The sequence below is a fragment of the Malaya genurostris genome, chromosome 3 (genome assembly GCF_030247185.1).
Source record: "Malaya genurostris strain Urasoe2022 chromosome 3, Malgen_1.1, whole genome shotgun sequence".
Classification (NCBI taxonomy): domain Eukaryota; kingdom Metazoa; phylum Arthropoda; class Insecta; order Diptera; family Culicidae; genus Malaya; species Malaya genurostris.
The window spans coordinates 229,955,446-229,973,164 of NC_080572.1; the positions used below are offsets into that span (position 1 = coordinate 229,955,446).

The following is a 17,719-nucleotide window of genomic DNA, read 5'->3' on the forward strand; positions in this document are numbered from 1 at the left end:
CGGAAGATTCTCTCACCACACTCGCACACAGGACCGGGACGACTGGAGTACGCTGGCTGGAATAGCTCGACTGTGGCAAGGGGCTCGAGAACTTCCACAGTAGCAACTACATCGCGTCCCAGTAAACTCTCCTCATCGTACGATCACAAATCATTTGTTATTCTAGGTGGTGTTCGCAACAACGACATTGATGGCGAAGAACCGGGTACCATTTCTGCGTCTGTAGCATCGTCGGGAGATGGCGGTAGTACACTGATTGGCGGGCACCAGATATTCTGGTTGCGATTGTCCTCAAACTCGCGGAAAAGTACACCTTGGGGCCACGAATCTGGATCAAGTGCAGCGTCGCGAAATTTAGGAAGCAGCCCGACTTTGAATGAAACGAAATTCAGGCTATTGACGTCGATTCCTTTTTTTACCAACGGTACAACCTCAATCTCGTCTTTACAATTGAGACCGTCTCTAGTGATCTGTTCTACCATTTCTTTGGTAACGCTAGGATGAAACCGGGACAAATAAATCCACACTAACGGAGATGATGAAACCGTTTGAATGTTGCAGTTATCAACGTGTTTCCGCCCAGAAAATAAAGAATTGGCGGGTTCGTATCCGTCTTCGCGACGACGCTTAGCAGTGGGATGAGATAAATCAGTGTTTGTAACACTCTTATCGTTTTTTCGTCCCGGCGTGGAAACAGATACTTTGCGGGTAAGACGAGATATTTGCTGGCTATTTTTCGAAATTTCGACCTTCAGTTCAGCACACACCGATTCCATTCTCTCGGAAATCGCCGAAATCGCACATCCAACAGAAGATATAGACTCCCGGAAACGAGCGAGTTTCATCAATTTGCAGCACTGATCACACATCCAAAACAAATTGGGGTTTTCAGAAAGTACCTTCAAGAACGGTTTGTTGAATCCGGCACACTTCATGTGGACCACATGATTACAAAAACCCGAGCACGAAATGAAATCCTCATCAGAAGTGACGGTTTTAGCACACCGATCACATGCATTGGTCATATCGCAATGATCTGAGACAGATGACATTGAAACACAGATGGCGCTGCAGTCACGTAAAAGCTCTGGGAACTGGATGTCTTACTGATGTGTTGACTATGATCAGTTATATTGTGCACTCAATGAATCACCAACGGCTGCAAAAAACTGATCGAAAAACACTCTCCAAGCGCTGCACTCCAGAACCAGACAGAAGCCAACCAAATAAGCAACCGAGTAGCGCACCACGAACAGAATATAAACGTTCAATAACCAAAAAAAAACAATAGTTTACTAGAGCTCACGGCACAGCAACAATGGCGGTAAGTTGTTTACAAACGTATTTGCCGTTTAATCCCTTTATCAGAATCTCTCGTGCTAGAACTAACTATGGCTTTAATGAACCTTTTTCGAGTATGTGCCGCGTATTCAGTACTTGCTCTGATGAATTTGATTTCAATTTATCTCGTAATACCATTAAAACCCGTTTTCTCCGAATCTTTTCCCGCTAGTTTTATTAAGATAATTAGACGATATCAATATTTGTTAGTTAGCTTTGTAGTTTAAATAAGGGTAATTTAAGATTTCGTTATGTTTCAATTGGACAAATGTTGATACAAAAGATGAGAAGGTTATATGCCTGCTGGAGAAGGAGAACAAAAAGCTCATCCCCAGCGGGCTTTTCCCTTACCCCTAAATAAATAAATAAATGTACGCAATGTTTACTAGATTCTTCAAACCTGAGACCGTTCCGAAATACGCAGTTAAGTTATATACTTTCAGTTACGACGCATGTAGCAAAACCGTAAAAAAATAAACCATTGATTTTACAGTATAAACGATTGATTCACATGTAGATCTATGGAGTACAATACATTTTATTGTGTCTTGACAAGATTTTTTCATTTCTAACGATTCAATATATTGTTTCTACGATTCACAATTGAATTTATTGTACACGCGGTGTTCCAAACAATATGCAAACTGTCCATTAAACTGTTTTCCAAGAAAACATGTATGAGAAAATTTTATGATTCGAATTGTTACGATACTTAACAGCCTCTACATTCTATTGTGAAAAGCATGTTCACAATTAATTGAATAGTGTATGACAATACATTAAAATATTTTGCAATGGTCAAAGTAAACTTGTGGAATGTTTTGTAACAACAAATCGTATTGTTTTTCTATAATTTTTTTTATTCGGGAAGTCTTGGCATTACATTCCTTTAGTGGAATTTGGCCTTTCTGTTTCAACAGACTTCGCAGCCGATTCTTAGCGTACAGAGCCGTTGCATGGCGCTGGTCTTACAAGCCAGTTGTCATATGTTTGAGCCTCAACCTGGAAAGATTCATAGTGTCAGTAAGATCATAGTACTAGCCATGGTAAGTCTGTTGGAATAGAAAGGAGAAATTGAATGTAATGCCAGGACTTTGCTTTTTACGACGCATGTAGCAATCAAACGCTTGTTATTTTGCTGAAATGATAAATTGAAAAACGCATACCAACTTTTTATTGAGTTTATATTTGTTTTTATCTCAGTGTCTTTTTTATCGTTGTACGAAAAATCAATTGACTTACCCCTCGGTTGTTTTGATTTGCCGTCAAATCATCGTGTATTAAAATATTTGGAGTCTGTATGCAGAGTTTGTAATTTCAAATAATTTGATTTAAACAAAAAATTCCAATGAGTGAACTATTTAACATTGCAAAAATAGACTCGTGTTGTCAGGTTTGTCTGAAAGAGAGTAGCGATGTGTCCCAAGTAACATTGTTTGATCAATTTTGCACCACTGCCAATCGAATTCGGGATCTTCTGACTGAAGTATTCTTGAAGCCTTTTTCGGTATTATTAGAATAATTTACCAGTGTATTTCAAAATATTTCATTCAACTTTTAAATTTAGCTTGTTAAGTCTGAAGAGATGCCAAGTTACCGCATTTGTCAATCCTGCTGCCTCAAACTGGAAGATGTTCATTACTTTAGAAATCAGTGCACGGAAGTGTATCAATTTTACACTGCAGTAGATCTAGCGAAATCATCTTCCAGTGAATTACCTTTAGTGAAACTACTGGAAGAAAAAGATAACTTCAGTCTTCTTGGGCATTTAGAACAATTAGGCATAGTGTCTAGATCGGACCTTACGATTGATGAGATATTGGTGGAAATAGGGTTTGTCAAAGAGAAAACATACAATGAGCAGGATGATGCTGCATCCAATTCTGATGTTAAAGATTTCAAATCTCAGGATAGCGTCATCGAGCCTACAGGAAGTTATGTTTCAGATTCAAGCGATGACAAACCTCTTGTTACGATGAATAGAAAAATTGGCGCGCCTAAACAGGTGAAATCTATTGAACGAGTTGATACTTGTGCTATTCCAGACTGCAAGGAGTTACTTGGTAAACAGCGTTTTGCAGATCATTTGAAGGAGTCTCATATTTACGGGTGCAAGGAGTGTGGTCTAGCGTTAATATCAAAGTATACTATGGCGAAGCATGTCACGCTTCATGTTAATAAACCCCCATCAGTAAAATGTTCCTTCTGTGACCGCATGTTTTCTAGTGTCGCCAAAATGCGCTGTCATGCAATAGATGTTCATCTGCAGCGTCCAAATAATTACGAATGTGAAGAGTGCGAGGAAAAATTCGAAAGGTTTAATTCGTAAATTGAATATTAAATGTAATTTTTTAATAATCGTTTGATTTTTTAGTCGGAAACTACTAAATGCACATCGAGTGAATCATTTGCCTAAAAACTGTTCTGTTTGTCAATTAAACTTCGACACTTCATACAAGTTACTCTATCACATTACAAAACATCACCCTAAACAACTACTTCGCTGTAGACATTGCTCGCGCAAATTTTTGAACCAATCTTTGTTTGATCGTCACACGTTAGAACACTCCGAAACCGTGGAGAATACTTTAGAGAACGGTTACGAACTGTTAACCGTCAAAAAGATAACTCTTTCAACGTGCTTACAATGCTCTAAACAGTTTATCACGGAGGCACACAAACAGGCGCACATGTCCACACATGATCCAGCGAGTCGACCCAAAGTGATAATCAAGAAACGCTCTAAAGAAGAACTGAACAAATTGGAGTATAAATACCACTGCAATCAATGTAATGCTTCATATCGCCTACCAAAGTCGTTGGAGTCGCACATGAAAGCTCACACGACCACACCGTTCGTTTGTGATATTTGCGGAGCTTCACTAAAGACCAAGACCTATCTGCAGCAACACATCACATACCGTCATTCGAAGGATTTCCGCTATATCTGCGACTTTTGCCCGAAAGCTTTTGCCACTAGTTCTGACCTGCAGCGTCACCGGCGGGTGCACACAAATGAGCGGCCGTATAAGTGTGACCAGTGTGAGGCGAGGTTCAAAACTAACGACGGCTATCGGAAACACCTGCGATCACACTCGGGGGAAAAGATCTATCGCTGTGATCTGTGCGATCGCAGTTTCATGTGCCACAGCAGCCTGAAAACACACAAGACTTCGCACACGAACGAAAAACCGCTCAAATGCTTTTATTGTGAACAGCACTTCAATGTGCACAAGAATCGACGGAGGCATATTCTTCGATTGCATCCTGGACTGCCGACTAGGGAAGCACCCGGATGAAGAATATTTTGCCGGTTGTCCAGAGTTTTTTTTCATCCTGTTTCAAAAAGTCTATTTCGAACAAATGTTGAACATTTGGAAATAAACTTTTTTCAGCTAAAGATAAAAAAATCTGTTATTTTCCTAAATTATCTTCTTCGTTCACCAAACTGTTAAAGAACTAGGCAAATCTGCACAACAAACTGTTTTACAGCTGCATGATGATTGCCAAGGATTATCCGTCGTTCAGTAATAAAGCTACGGTTCATCTGTTCTGAAGTTTCTCATAAAAAAACTTGTGGTTTTGTTCAGTGCAAAAGTAATCAAACTTAACCTCATGCATACTAATCAAATCATTAGCATTTTTCAAACACAACGAAAGAGTACTTTTATATCTTGGCCGAAATAATTGACATAATAAACCGCTTACGACCAAAACGATAAAAACAAAAAGTAATCCAGTGAACAAAAGACAATTATGAAATGGACAAAATTTACTAACAAAAGGCATCAGCACTTTATTCTTTAGTAAAAAAAATGTTTTACTTAAGGAGCAAATAGACGTCGATCAAAAGCAAATGAATTTTCTTCAACTATACAAAATCAACAGTGTTATATACGTTTAATCATATTCTAAGCGCAAATAAATTGAATTCGCTAACGAAAGCCATAATATGCACAATTAAAAGCATGCACAGGTCTAACCGATGAAAAATATCTTCATTTCAATCGAAACCCTGTGCGTCGAGCTCTTGCTTCTTCGCAGTATGAGATAAGCAAAGATAAAGGCCTATAATTTCCGGAGTTTTGTTCCGATAGGCTCGAAAATTTGATAAAATATTCTTAAAAAGTTTTACTGTAAGAAAATACAAAGAAAAATTTAACGATTTTTCAACCCGCCCCTTAAAGAAGACTATTCATTCTTTTGTGATTCATGATCTGGACTCAATGTTCCCATTTAAATCGCTGGTCACCTACGACAATCTAAGCTGGCTAAATGTCAGGAAGCTGTTCACTACTGTAAGTCTCGCAGGAACTGGTAGGTACCTGTGAATTACTAATTTTAGTACTCTGTAATACGAAAAATATGGTGAAATATTCTACGCTACCCGTTTCGAAAAAAGAAATCCCAGTTATTTCGAGGATCGAGGAAATGTGAAGTTGACTTTCTTTCACTATGTTGAAAAGCATCTAGTCACTGTAGTTTTTTTGTAGTCATTTAAGATAACTACAATATAAACAAAAAATCTGCTTTAATCCACCTAGTGGTGTAATGATATTAATGATGAACATGTTTTCATACATAAATGTGTGGTTTTTTGTAGAATAATTTTCTGTGATTCTTGAAAAAAAAGGTTTGTCCATCAACTAGTATAACCTACAGAGTGAAATAGTTCTCAGATCGGTAAGACCATCTCTGAGAACACGAAGTGAGTTCCACTATTGGTGGTAGTTCCGGAACCGGAATCCAGGAACCGGTAAAATCAAAGTCGGTTCGAGAAAACTGACTGGAATCCATTTTTGAGTCAATAGTCACAATATCCGGTCGTTAATCGAAAACCGAGAATCAGGAAGCGGACATCAATTTGTTCGGCTGTCTACTGACAATAACTATAGATTGAAATAGTTTTGAGGGAAGCTTAAAAATTAGTTTACGTGTTTTATTCACCGCTTTGAGTGACGGATGAAATTCAGTAATTCAAGTGAGGAAATAATTTGAAATTGTGAATTTTACACTAATCATCCTGTAATTCCGGAACCGGAAGTCGGATCAAAATGAAATTCAGGAACATTGTATAAGACATTCATACCTTTATACTTTCTAATTATGTTAGAATCGGTTCAGCCATCTCTGAAAAAAGTTATTGGACTTATTTTCATTTTTTTGCATATATCATCCCGTAATTCCGGAACCGGAAGTCAAGATCAAAAAGAAATTCAGGAACTTTGTATGGGGCTACAGAACCTTTCATTTGAATTTAAGTTTGTGAAAATCGGTTCATCCTTCTCCGAGAAAAGTACACAATGAACTGAGTCGAATGGTATATGACACCCGACCCTCGGTTAAAAAGTCAGTTTTCACAGTGGTTGTATAACCTTTCTATACGAAAAGGCATTTTATGAGATTCATAATAACTGAATGGATTTGTCAACTCATGAAGTTGTAGTGAATAGCCATATTTTTACTACTTGTATTGTATATAGCGGACCTTACACGATCATTAAAGTGTCATTACTAATGAATTTCAATGAACGTGTACCCAGAGCGGCCCTGGCCCATCCCAAAATAAAAAAACATATAATTATTAAGAATGTCTCAGACATGTGTTACAGAAATAACAAGACAGTAATAAACGTAATGAAATGTAATACAATATCAGTTCCAGTGGAAAAGTTTAAAGTGTATGTTAAAAACAGCCGTAAAAGACACACCGAGAATTAGGTACATAAGCATTCTTCATTACATAATATTATTTTTTAATCTTTGGGCCCCTCCCGAAATGAAATCCTGGGTACGGGCCTGTGCAGTAAAGGCGAGTTTTCTATGCAAATTTGAAATATCATTACTTAATCATCATTAAAAATGACAAAAATAATTCTCGTGTAAGAGCCGCTTATGGAAATTACCATGTAACCGAGTTAAAGAGTTTTTGAAGAATTACATAGATGCACATGTGATCAGTCGACCACAACAAGTGTCACACTCGGCATTAAGAGCGTGAGCTTATGAACAGAATAAGCAGTACACAGCTTATGCCAAAGAATTTGATCTATAATTTCACTACAGACGAGAAAATCCATTAAAAGATCATTTTGGTTATAAATTGAATGACTAAATGAACCGTCTTAAACAACATGCACAATCATGTTTCCCTCACATTAGTCAATACTCATGCTTCATAACCATTCATAGTTAGTGTCTGTTTTACTAGCAAACAAAACGTATCGTAAGCCCATAGCACTAAATCACTGAAAATATTCTGTATATCTATGTGTCGGTTTTGCACGATACGCTTTGTGCGATGATTCGTTCAATTCATGTGTTTGGAATTTTGCGCCCATTATTTTGGCCCTGCATTCCATTTTAATGCTCGTTCATAATAAACATTTTAGAAACTTTGAGATATTTTAGGATATCTCATTCTACTACAAAAATGATCATAATCTACTGAACATATTTCCGATGGTATGTAGAAGAAATTATGTTGCAACCTTAACAGTTCGGCTGAAAAGTTCGTATCGTTTAATAGAAACACACATTTTTTGCCAAAATTCGTTTTTATTATTCAACATAATTGCCATCAGAGGCGATATAGCGATTATGGCGATCTTCCAACTTTTCGATACAATTTTTGTAGTACGATTTGTCCTTTGCCTCAAAATAGGCCTCAGTTTCAGCGATTACCTCTTCAATGCTTCTAAATTTTTTACCAGCGAGCATTCTCTTGAGGTCTGAGAACAGGAAAAAGTCACTGGGGGCCAAATCTGGAGAATACGGTGGATGAGGGAGCAATTCGAAGCCCAATTCGTTCAATTTCAGCATGGTTTTCATCGACTTGTGACACGGTGCATTGTCTTGATGAAACAAAACTTTTTCCTTCTTCAAATGAGGCCGTTTTTTTTTTTTAAATTTCGTCCTTTAAACGCTCTAATAACGCTATATAATAGTCACTGTTGATGGTTTTTCCCTTTTCAAGGTAGTCGATGAAAATTATACCATCCCAAAATACAGACGCCATAACCTTACCGGCCGATTGTTGAGTCTTTCCAAGCTTTGGGTTCGGTTCATCGCGTGCAGTCCACTCAGCTGACTGTCGAATGGATTGCGGAGTGAAGTGATGGAGCCATGTTTCGGCCATTGTTATATATCGACGAAAAAAATCGGTTTATTTCGATATAACAGCTCCAAACACTGCTCAGAATTATCAATTCGTTGTTTTTGATCGATTGTGAGCTCACGCGGCACCCATTTTGCACAAAGCTTTCTCGTATCCAAATATTCGTGAATAATATGTCCAACACGTTCCTTTGATATCTTTAGGGTGTCAGCTATCTCGATAAACTTCACTTTACGATCATTGAAAATCATTTTGTGGATTTTTTTCACGTTTTCATCGGTAACAGCCTCTTTTGGACGTCCACTGCGTTCATCGTCTTCGGTGCTCATATGACCAGTACCAGTTTTTTTTCCATTTTTTTTTCACAATAACAAAAGTAGCTTCACTCAAAATGCAATATCTAACAAACTAATAATCAGACAGCTTTTAAATTTATACACGTATCTTTTGAAGGTTGGTACTAACTGAAAATGGTGTGGATTTAATTCTAGTGGCGCCCTCTCATAGAAACGATACGAACTTTTCAGCCGATCTGTTAGATACAACAACAGATATTCTAAATATTGAAAAGGGCCCCATAGTAAAGTCACAGACTAACAGATATCACAGTGTGAGTAAATTCATATACAAATAATTTTTCGTGATGCACTAGTTCCACCTATATTGTACTGCGCGAACTATTTACTATCGGTACACCCCTTGTGTTATGTGAAAGTTTTTTTACTAGTTGGTTTCCCCTCGTTTGTCTACACCGATCAGCTGCTTGCAGGGATGCCTGATTTCATCATAATATTTGAAAATGAATCGTCACAATAAATTATTGGATTACGTTGATAATATATTTAACTTTTTTAGCGATGTTGGAAGGTAATCATTTATTTTTCTCAACGTTGCTCATCTAGATTATTTTTTATTATGTTGGTAATTTGGTAATTTTTATTAAGTGGTGGCAGACCAGAAGCAAGTAAATATTCTAACAAATACATTACATACATTACAGATAATTCTGTATGAAAGGCAACTCTGTTGGTAAATGAAAAAAATAAACACAGTCTAGATGACAGACAGGATGTTTTTGATAGGGCAACGTGACGACATCACGACATATGCGTGTACTGTTCCAACTAAAGGAATATTCGAGATGACCGTTAAAATGATTGAATAATCTAATTTGAGTGTCCTGTCTGTTAGTCTGTGGTAAAGTAGCCATAGTCACGACAAAAGAGTGTATCAATGCCACCGTCACTCATTCCTCTATGACAAGACGAAACAAAATTAACGTCTACAGGGAGAATCAGTTGAATTTCAGCTCCCATTCTTTCATCGATATATTGAAAATCTGTGACGTTTGGCTATTAAGAGTGTCTAAAATATGATAAATCGAAATAATTACATCCCAGAACCATTGGAAACCAAAACTACCATAGATTCGAGCACCAATAGTTAAAAATCATTGTGAATCGTTTTCTGTCATAATCGATTCTCAAAGCTTCGGTTGACTATCGACATTGCACAGTATACGATTTTCAATGAAAACCAAAAATGACTGGAAGGGGAAATGAGTGAAAGAACACAATTTTGAAACTACTATTCCGTTCATGTCGTTGGCTGGACATGAGTTTCGTTCTTATATTTTGTGTGCAAAGTTGAGAGTGACATTTATTTTCGTCATTTTCGTTTATTTCGAGTAATCGTGGTGTTAGTATTATATGGGCTTAATTCTTATAACTTGTACACTAATAGCTTAATTAAATAACGAATTAATTAATAAAACGTTGTTTTCTACAGACCGCACAAACAACCTGCATTAATTCTCGCTAATCCAGGAATGTGCTTATCGAATAATAATGTAGCATCTTTAGTAGTCTGCCACCTAGTCGACTGTTCGCCGCGATCTTTCAAAACGTTCCACTACGTTCCGGAACGATAACAAAATTCTCCTGCCTAGAAATATTCCAACTATAACAATATTAACACTTATCACACGATCTCCTTAAGTGTTCAAGACAACTTTATTCCCATGTCGCATAAATCACACGAGAATTCGATCGGAATAAAACAAAAACAAACTTGTCATTTTAACAGAGATACCAGGTAAAAAATTTCAAATATCTTCAAACAGGGTTGGAAAAGTCTGTACATCCGAAAAAAAATCTGCATTACAAAAATCTGCATTACAAAAGTCTGTAAATTTTGACGAAAGTCTGCGAAAAACTCGATTTTCAAAAGTCTGCAAAAGTCTGCATGACAAAAAATGTCTGAAATCTGCAACTTTACAGACAAATCTGCAGATCTGGCTTCTCTGCAATTCAACCAACAGCAAAACAAAAATCTAACGTGAAGTGAATGGTGCACCCAAAATTGTGGCTCATGCGAAAGTGCAACAATAATCGAGGTGGTACCTCGTGTCGATCGTGGTAACATCTGCTAGTGATCGCCACGCTGGTTGAGCAAATTTTACATACAGTTCATATGTGAGCCTGTATATCTGTTATCTGTGACGAAACTAATCAAACCATTGCACAGTTGCCAGTTACAAACATTTTCGCATACACTTCATTGTCGAACTGACAAACCTGGGGATATTATTATTTATATTTCGTTGTAGTATAACTAACGCAACGATTTTCATTCTACATCTAATTGATTGCATTAAACAGGCTTAGTAAATCTTGTAATTAAAATTGTAATCAATGGTTTTCAATGAATGGTATGAATTTACGATGAATTTGAGTACGATGTCCCATTTTGTATAACAAATGACTAATTCGACATCAGATATTCTCAGCGCTGTTGTTTATATCTTGTCTCTAGACTGTTATATCTTGCATTTCTTCTAAGAACATATGACGGCATTCATTACAATCAAATGAAAAATATATTTCATTATAACGAATGTGGCACGTTCGTGTTATGCCACAATTGCACTCTTTAATGTTATTGCAGTTCCACCCCTTTTCTAGACTTGCTTTCTGCCTTATGCAAATGATTATGTTGCGGAGAGTAGGAACAAGACGCCTGTGAAAGCTAGTCTTAGGACATACGCAGCTCATTACCGTCCGGTTTACCCAACCATTGCCATTGTAGACGAAAGAGAATCGGATTCGCCGCCACCGCTGAAGCGGCCACCCTGCGCCGGTGGCGGCGAAAGGAACTTCCACCGGTGGCTGGCAATTGCATGTGTGCAGTTTTCATTCAACCGCGGCAAGTGCAGTGCTGGTGCTGGTACTGCGTACGCAGCGGATATGACGATGTGGCACGCACATCAAGCACTTGCGGTTGATCTTCAATGCTTGCAAAATTGCGGTTCCACGGATGGCTGCCGTTGCACTTGGCCCCGCCGGTAGTCAAGTCAGTTCTAAATTTAACTTTATCCATTTATGCGCACTTTCCGTTCTAAGGGACGGGTTCGGAAAAACAACAGGCAAGAAAAAAAGGTGGCTATAAACCGCCCGACTGGCGACCGACAGGAAAAACTTCTATTTCAAAGGGAAAACCTGCTCTAAAGTAAACATTTGGGCGGCGATACAGATTGGCCCCGGCTAAAAAACAAACAAGCTGCACTCTTTGGAGATCTGGTTCCGATGCATTTCTCCGAAGTTCACGATGTAATGGCGGTGCTGCACGATGCTATGGATTACAAATCTACATGGTCGGGCGGCATCTTGGTAGGTAACTGCACGCAGGTTGTACGTTATAGGAAAAAAGAGAAGCATACCATATTTTAAATCGTAATTTAAACAATTTTATTTGAATAGAGTAGAAACCTTTAGTCCGGTGGTTCCTAACAATGACCGAAATGAAAGATGTTATTGAAAAAAAAAACATTCGTTTCCTCACAAAATCACATATCAGACATATTTAAAAAAAACTATATTTATATTGTTCAAGTTTACTGCAAAGAATTTAGCTTGCATGACACTCGGCGTAAGCTATGAAAAGACGGCAATCAATAGCATTTCATGTGTTAATATAGAAAAAAAATACTAAAGAATTCATAAGTTAAGATTTCTCTTCTTATAGAAGACAAAATTTCCTTATTGTTATTCATCATAGTCAAGGTTGAGAATCGGCCTGTCCATTGTTTTTATATAATATTGCGATTTTGAACAGTTTCTTCAATTGATACTAATCGAATAAACAACAAATGTGCATTTTAGGTTTAAGTTAAATGTATAATCAATAAAAAACCTTTTTTTAATCCACCTACTGGTGTAATGATGCCTTTCTCATATTACTTATGTTTTTAAATCACTAGAAGATTCGGTATTTTCTTTTTCAAACTTGTATAAAATCAAAAAAAAATCTTTGGTGTAAACTACCATCATCATTTCAATGTGTAATGTTAATATATGTCAAGTTAATATAGATTTAAATGTGGCAACCCTGCATGCTATACAAAATTTAACAAAGCACGTTAGGTGGGTGCGTTTTCTTCTACTTCCGTACCAGCACGTACCAATGCGCACCGATTTTTCATAATTTTGTATGAAAGTTTGAAAGTTTTGATACTAACTGCCCTATAATTTCGGAACCGGAAGTCGGATCTAGATGAAATTGCACAGTGTTTTTAAAGACAGTGAGAGCTTTAATTTCAATCATGATTTAATCGTTGCTGAGAAATCGAAGTGAGTTCCGTTTTTGGAGCTTTTCTTTACTATTACCGGTGCTTTCGGAAGCGGAAACCGGATACTAGTAGTCCCAAAGTAGATTTATATATTCACCAACTAACAAGATCTGCCAACTAGATGAATTTACCAGGAAATTTTATATAAATGTGCTCCTCGTATCGCCATCGGTTGTGAAAAAATACTCACGAAATTGAAAATTTTTACTAATCGCACTTTAATACCGGAACCGGAAGTCGGATAAGGATCAACTTTTAGGAGACTTTTCAAAGAGTTTCAAGACCTTTCATTTGCATCTTGAATCTTAGTTTGATAAAAAACGGTTAAAAAATTTCCACATATTGCCTTGTTTCTTTCGGAACCGGAAGTCGGATCGGATTCAATAGCGATCTATGGGACCGTAAGACCTTTCATTTGAATCTGAGTTTGCGAAAATCGGTTCAACGATCTCTGAGAAAATCGAGTGACATTATTTGTCACATATACACATACATACATACACATGGACATTTACTCAGTTCGTCGAGCTGAGTCGAATGGTATATGACATTCAAAAGTCGGTTTTCAGTGTGATTGTATAGCCTTTCTATATGACAAAGACAAAAAAGAAGAGACGTTTTTTTTCAATTCAATTTTTTTAATTGTTAAGAGTTTTGAAAGTATTGAAGTTTTTTTTTATCAGTGTATATTTTCATAACAGCGTCTAATCGACACTATTTTTGAACGATCAACAATTTCCGAGGTATAACGATTATAAGAAAAACGGTGCAATAAAAAATGAATCTGTTTTTTTTTAAAAAGCCAAAATATTTTTTGAACACACAAAAATATAACGCTGGTTATCTTTAGAAGTTCGATGGTGAATTTAAAAATTTTCATTTAGGGGTTAGCCAAATTTTGTGCTAGGACACATAATCGTTTTTATTATTTTTGCGTTTCGTCTTTGACTCATCAGTGCAGAGCAGTTCAAATTGAACTGCTTAGTATTAATAAAAACGGTTATGTGCCCTAGCACAAAATTTGGCTAACCCCTAAATGACCAAACCTGCATCGGCCATAAAAAGTCGAAAACACGTTTTCGTTCGGCACGTCAGAAAAGACATTGCACTTCGTTGCAAAACAACAAGTGTTCTGTAAGTAGCAGAAACTTTACGTCTGCTTAGCGGTTCAAATTGAAGTGCAGAGTTTAGCACTAAGCAGTTCAATTTGAACTGCTCTGCACTGATGACTCAAAGACCAAACGTAAAAATAATAAAAATTTTCGTTGGTTCTTTTTCGCAGAACTTTAAAAGTTGGAAGACTTTAATTGAAAAAGAGGTAATTCCTTTCAAGTTAAAAGGTAAATTTGTCCATCTTTGCGTAAATGTACTGCATGTTATGAAAATATAACATGTTTTTTTTATCAACAGCTAAGTTTTGTTATGCGAAAAGCTGAACAATAACAAGTAAAATTGTATTTGATGGAATTTCATATATTTTTGTTTTCCTCATATAGAAAGGTTATGTCAATCACTGTGAAAATCGGTTGTTGGACCGAGCCCCGAAAAGCCGAGTGTCATATACCATTCGAATCAGTTCGTCGAGATCAGCAAACGTCAGTATGTAATTTTTTTGACCTAAATATTTCCAGAGATGATTGAACCGATTTTTACAGACTTAGATTCGAATGAAAGGTCTTATGGTATTCTACAAAGTTTTTTAATTTTATTTGAGTCCGACTTCCGGTTTCGGAAATACAGGGTGATGTGTACAACAAATGAAAATATGTGCACTAACTTCTCTCAGTCATATGGTTGACCCGATTTTCACAAACTCAAATTCAAATGGAAGGTATATCATCTTGATACGACTTTGTTTTCTCTCTTGAATGGCTCAGACCTACTGGTCCATATTAGACTGGTGTGAGTGATAGGATGTTTCAATTGACATACGAATTAGCAGTTATATTTTGATTGATTCAAATGAAAATATTTTTGGCCATATACAAAACTCGATAGATTCTATGAAAAAGTTTTTGGCTTTCTGAAAATATGAGTAATATTAAATAGGCATCTAAAACTACTAGATGGATTAAAACAGGTTTTTTCATATGTTCATTGATTTTCCATTTTCCATGTATTTAAAACCCATCACAAAGCTTACTTACTTTGCGTATTGACTAGGAAGTTTATCTAAACGATTTAGTCCCCTACAACAAATGATGTGTAATGGAGACTTTTACAATCGTTTCTGGGACTGGAAGGAAAAACCTTTTTTAATTCATCTAGTGGTGTAATTGTGCCTTTCTAATATCAATCATAATACAGGGTCCGGCACTCGAAATGTAACCAATTAAAAAGGCCATAAATTCAGTTTGGAAAATTACTTTTACTTAATTCAAAGTACAAAATGTGTAAAAATAATACAAAATTCAGAATCAATTCACTTTTGCTCGATATGACCACCTTTTGCCTTGACTATGGCCTTGAGACGGTCAAAAAACGAATCGCAAGTTGCCGAATGTGACTTGCAGGTATTTAGGCCCACTCGCGGACAATAACTTTTTTCAGCGCCTCGAGACTGGTGTATCTTTTAGTTCGGACTTTGCTCTCCAAAATGGCCCAAAGAGAATAATCCATTGGATTCGCATCTGGTGAATTCGAGAGCCATTGTGTGGACGTGATGAAGTTCGAAACGTTCTTTTTCAGCCATTATTGGTTCACTCGAGCTTTGTGAGACGGTGCCGAGTCCTGCTGAAACGTCCATGGTCTGCCACCGAAATGTTTGTCTGCCCACGGCTTCAAAGCAACCTCCAGAATACTTTCCCGATAATATGTCGCATTTACCTTGACGCCAGGCTCGAAGGTCTGAAGTTGGTTACACTTCGAGTGCCGGACCCTGTATCATTTATAATACTGTGGTATTCTTAAAAATAATTTTCTTCGATTCCTGAAAGAATAACCGTAATCAGTTTGTTTGGCCGTCTACTGATAATGACTACCGATTGAAGTTGTTTTGAGGCCGATTTAGAATTTTTTTACGTTTTTTGTTTCGCCCCTTTAACTGATGCTATAAAATATTTAACACACTTTACCGTATTTCAGAAACAGGAATTCGGATCTGGATGAAGTTCAAGAGTTTCATATGGGACCACAGGACGTTTCATTTGAATCATAGTTTGTGAAAATCTATCATACCATCTCAGAAAAAAGTGAGAAAGTAATTTGAAATTGGAATTTTATACGCAACCACAATTCCGAAACCGGAAGCCGGATCAAAATGAAATTCAGGAACTTTTTATGTGACCATAAGACCTTTCATTTGAATCTGATTTTGTGAAAATCGGCTCAGTAAGTACACATATATTCCTTTTTTTTGCACATTTCACCCCATAATTCCGGAAGTCACATCCAAACAAAACTCAGGAATTTTGTCTGGGATCGTAAGTCCTTTTATTTGAATCTTAGTTTGTGAAAATCGGTTCAGCCATCTCCGAGAAAAGTTTGTGTACTTATTTCCACTATTTTTTGCACATTTTACCCCATAACTCCGGAATCGGAACTTGAATCCAAATAATATTCATGAATATCGTATGGGATTACAAGGCCTGGCTGTATGATTATCTTGTGGATTTTTTTTTCAAAAGTTCATACTTTTAAAATAACATGACATTAAAATAAAAAACTTTTAACTTGAAAGTATTTTTCTTATACAAACAATACGCTTTCAGATACTCAATTTTTCGATTCTTTTAAATAAAAAGTCGACTATCTACTCTTAGAAACACATTTTATGTTTTGTGTTTGTATTAGAAAAGTTATTATGAGAACAATTATTGCTTTAGACCTGTAAAATCATTATCAAGAACTAATAATTGTTCCAGTTATAACTATAAAACTTTTCCAGAGAGGGCGGGTATAGCGTGATAGGTAAGTCGATACCTTTCACGCAGCCCGCATGGGTTCGATTCCCAATCCCGCACAAAGGGCCAGAAAGTTTTTCTGACCCGAAGAGGTGAATGACCTCGAGGCTAAAACGTTTATAATTGAAACAAAAAAAAACTTTTCAAGAGACATTAACCTCAATTTTTTTCATGAATTTATTTTGAGCCTAGTTTTTGATTTATTGGAAATGTGTTTTACTTTTTTTTCAGTGTGTAAATATTTTAAAGTGCCCAATCGAATTTTTAACATTTTTTTCTTGAAAACATTTTGCTACCAATAACAGCCTCCGAGTTACAACGATTTGAAGAACTTTTCAAACAAAATTACATTCCCCCCTCTTAAAAATTAATCTTGAGTCAAATTCATCCCTTTATCCGCGCAGAGCAAATGGTTTGTCATCCTGAGGATGTGTGCAGAGTTTCGCCAAATCGAAGCAAGTCGCTCTTGGTTATGCTACCACTGTTAAATTCTCTAACTGTTCTTTGTTTTTACAAACATTTTACTCAAATTAACGTCAAATGTTGGTTTTTTAACTATGCTAAAATAAAAAATATTGCGAAAAAATGAAAGATGTGATTATATTTTCATTTTATTTTTTCGATTCACTTTCGAATTATTAAAAAAAACATTTACCTTTTGATTTGATTTCACGTTTCGTCTTTGACTCATCAGTGCATAGCAGTTTACGGCTCACCATAAACCGCTAGGCA

At 36.6% G+C, this 17,719-nt stretch overlaps 1 protein-coding gene across 1 annotated transcript; it reads left to right on the forward strand.

The window, feature by feature from the left end:
* Window positions 1-2,619: 2,619 nt before the first annotated feature.
* Window positions 2,620-5,332, forward strand: LOC131438574 (zinc finger protein 479-like). Its single transcript, XM_058608676.1, has 3 exons — window positions 2,620-2,848; window positions 2,909-3,657; window positions 3,716-5,332. Exons 1-3 carry the CDS (start codon window positions 2,690-2,692, stop codon window positions 4,638-4,640), a joined length of 1,833 nt encoding a protein of 610 aa, XP_058464659.1. The 5' UTR covers window positions 2,620-2,689; the 3' UTR covers window positions 4,641-5,332.
* Window positions 5,333-17,719: the final 12,387 nt, after the last annotated feature.

Excerpts from the sequence above, each read along its gene's own strand:
- LOC131438574 (XM_058608676.1), top strand. The coding sequence starts at position 2,690 with ATGAGTGAACTATTTAACATTGCAAAAATAGACTCGTGTTGTCAGGTT. Across the intron at positions 2,849-2,908 it reads TATTCTTGAAGCCTTTTTCG|CTTGTTAAGTCTGAAGAGAT; the intron begins GTATTATTAGAA and ends TTTTAAATTTAG. Across the intron at positions 3,658-3,715 it reads TGCGAGGAAAAATTCGAAAG|TCGGAAACTACTAAATGCAC; the intron begins GTTTAATTCGTA and ends TTGATTTTTTAG.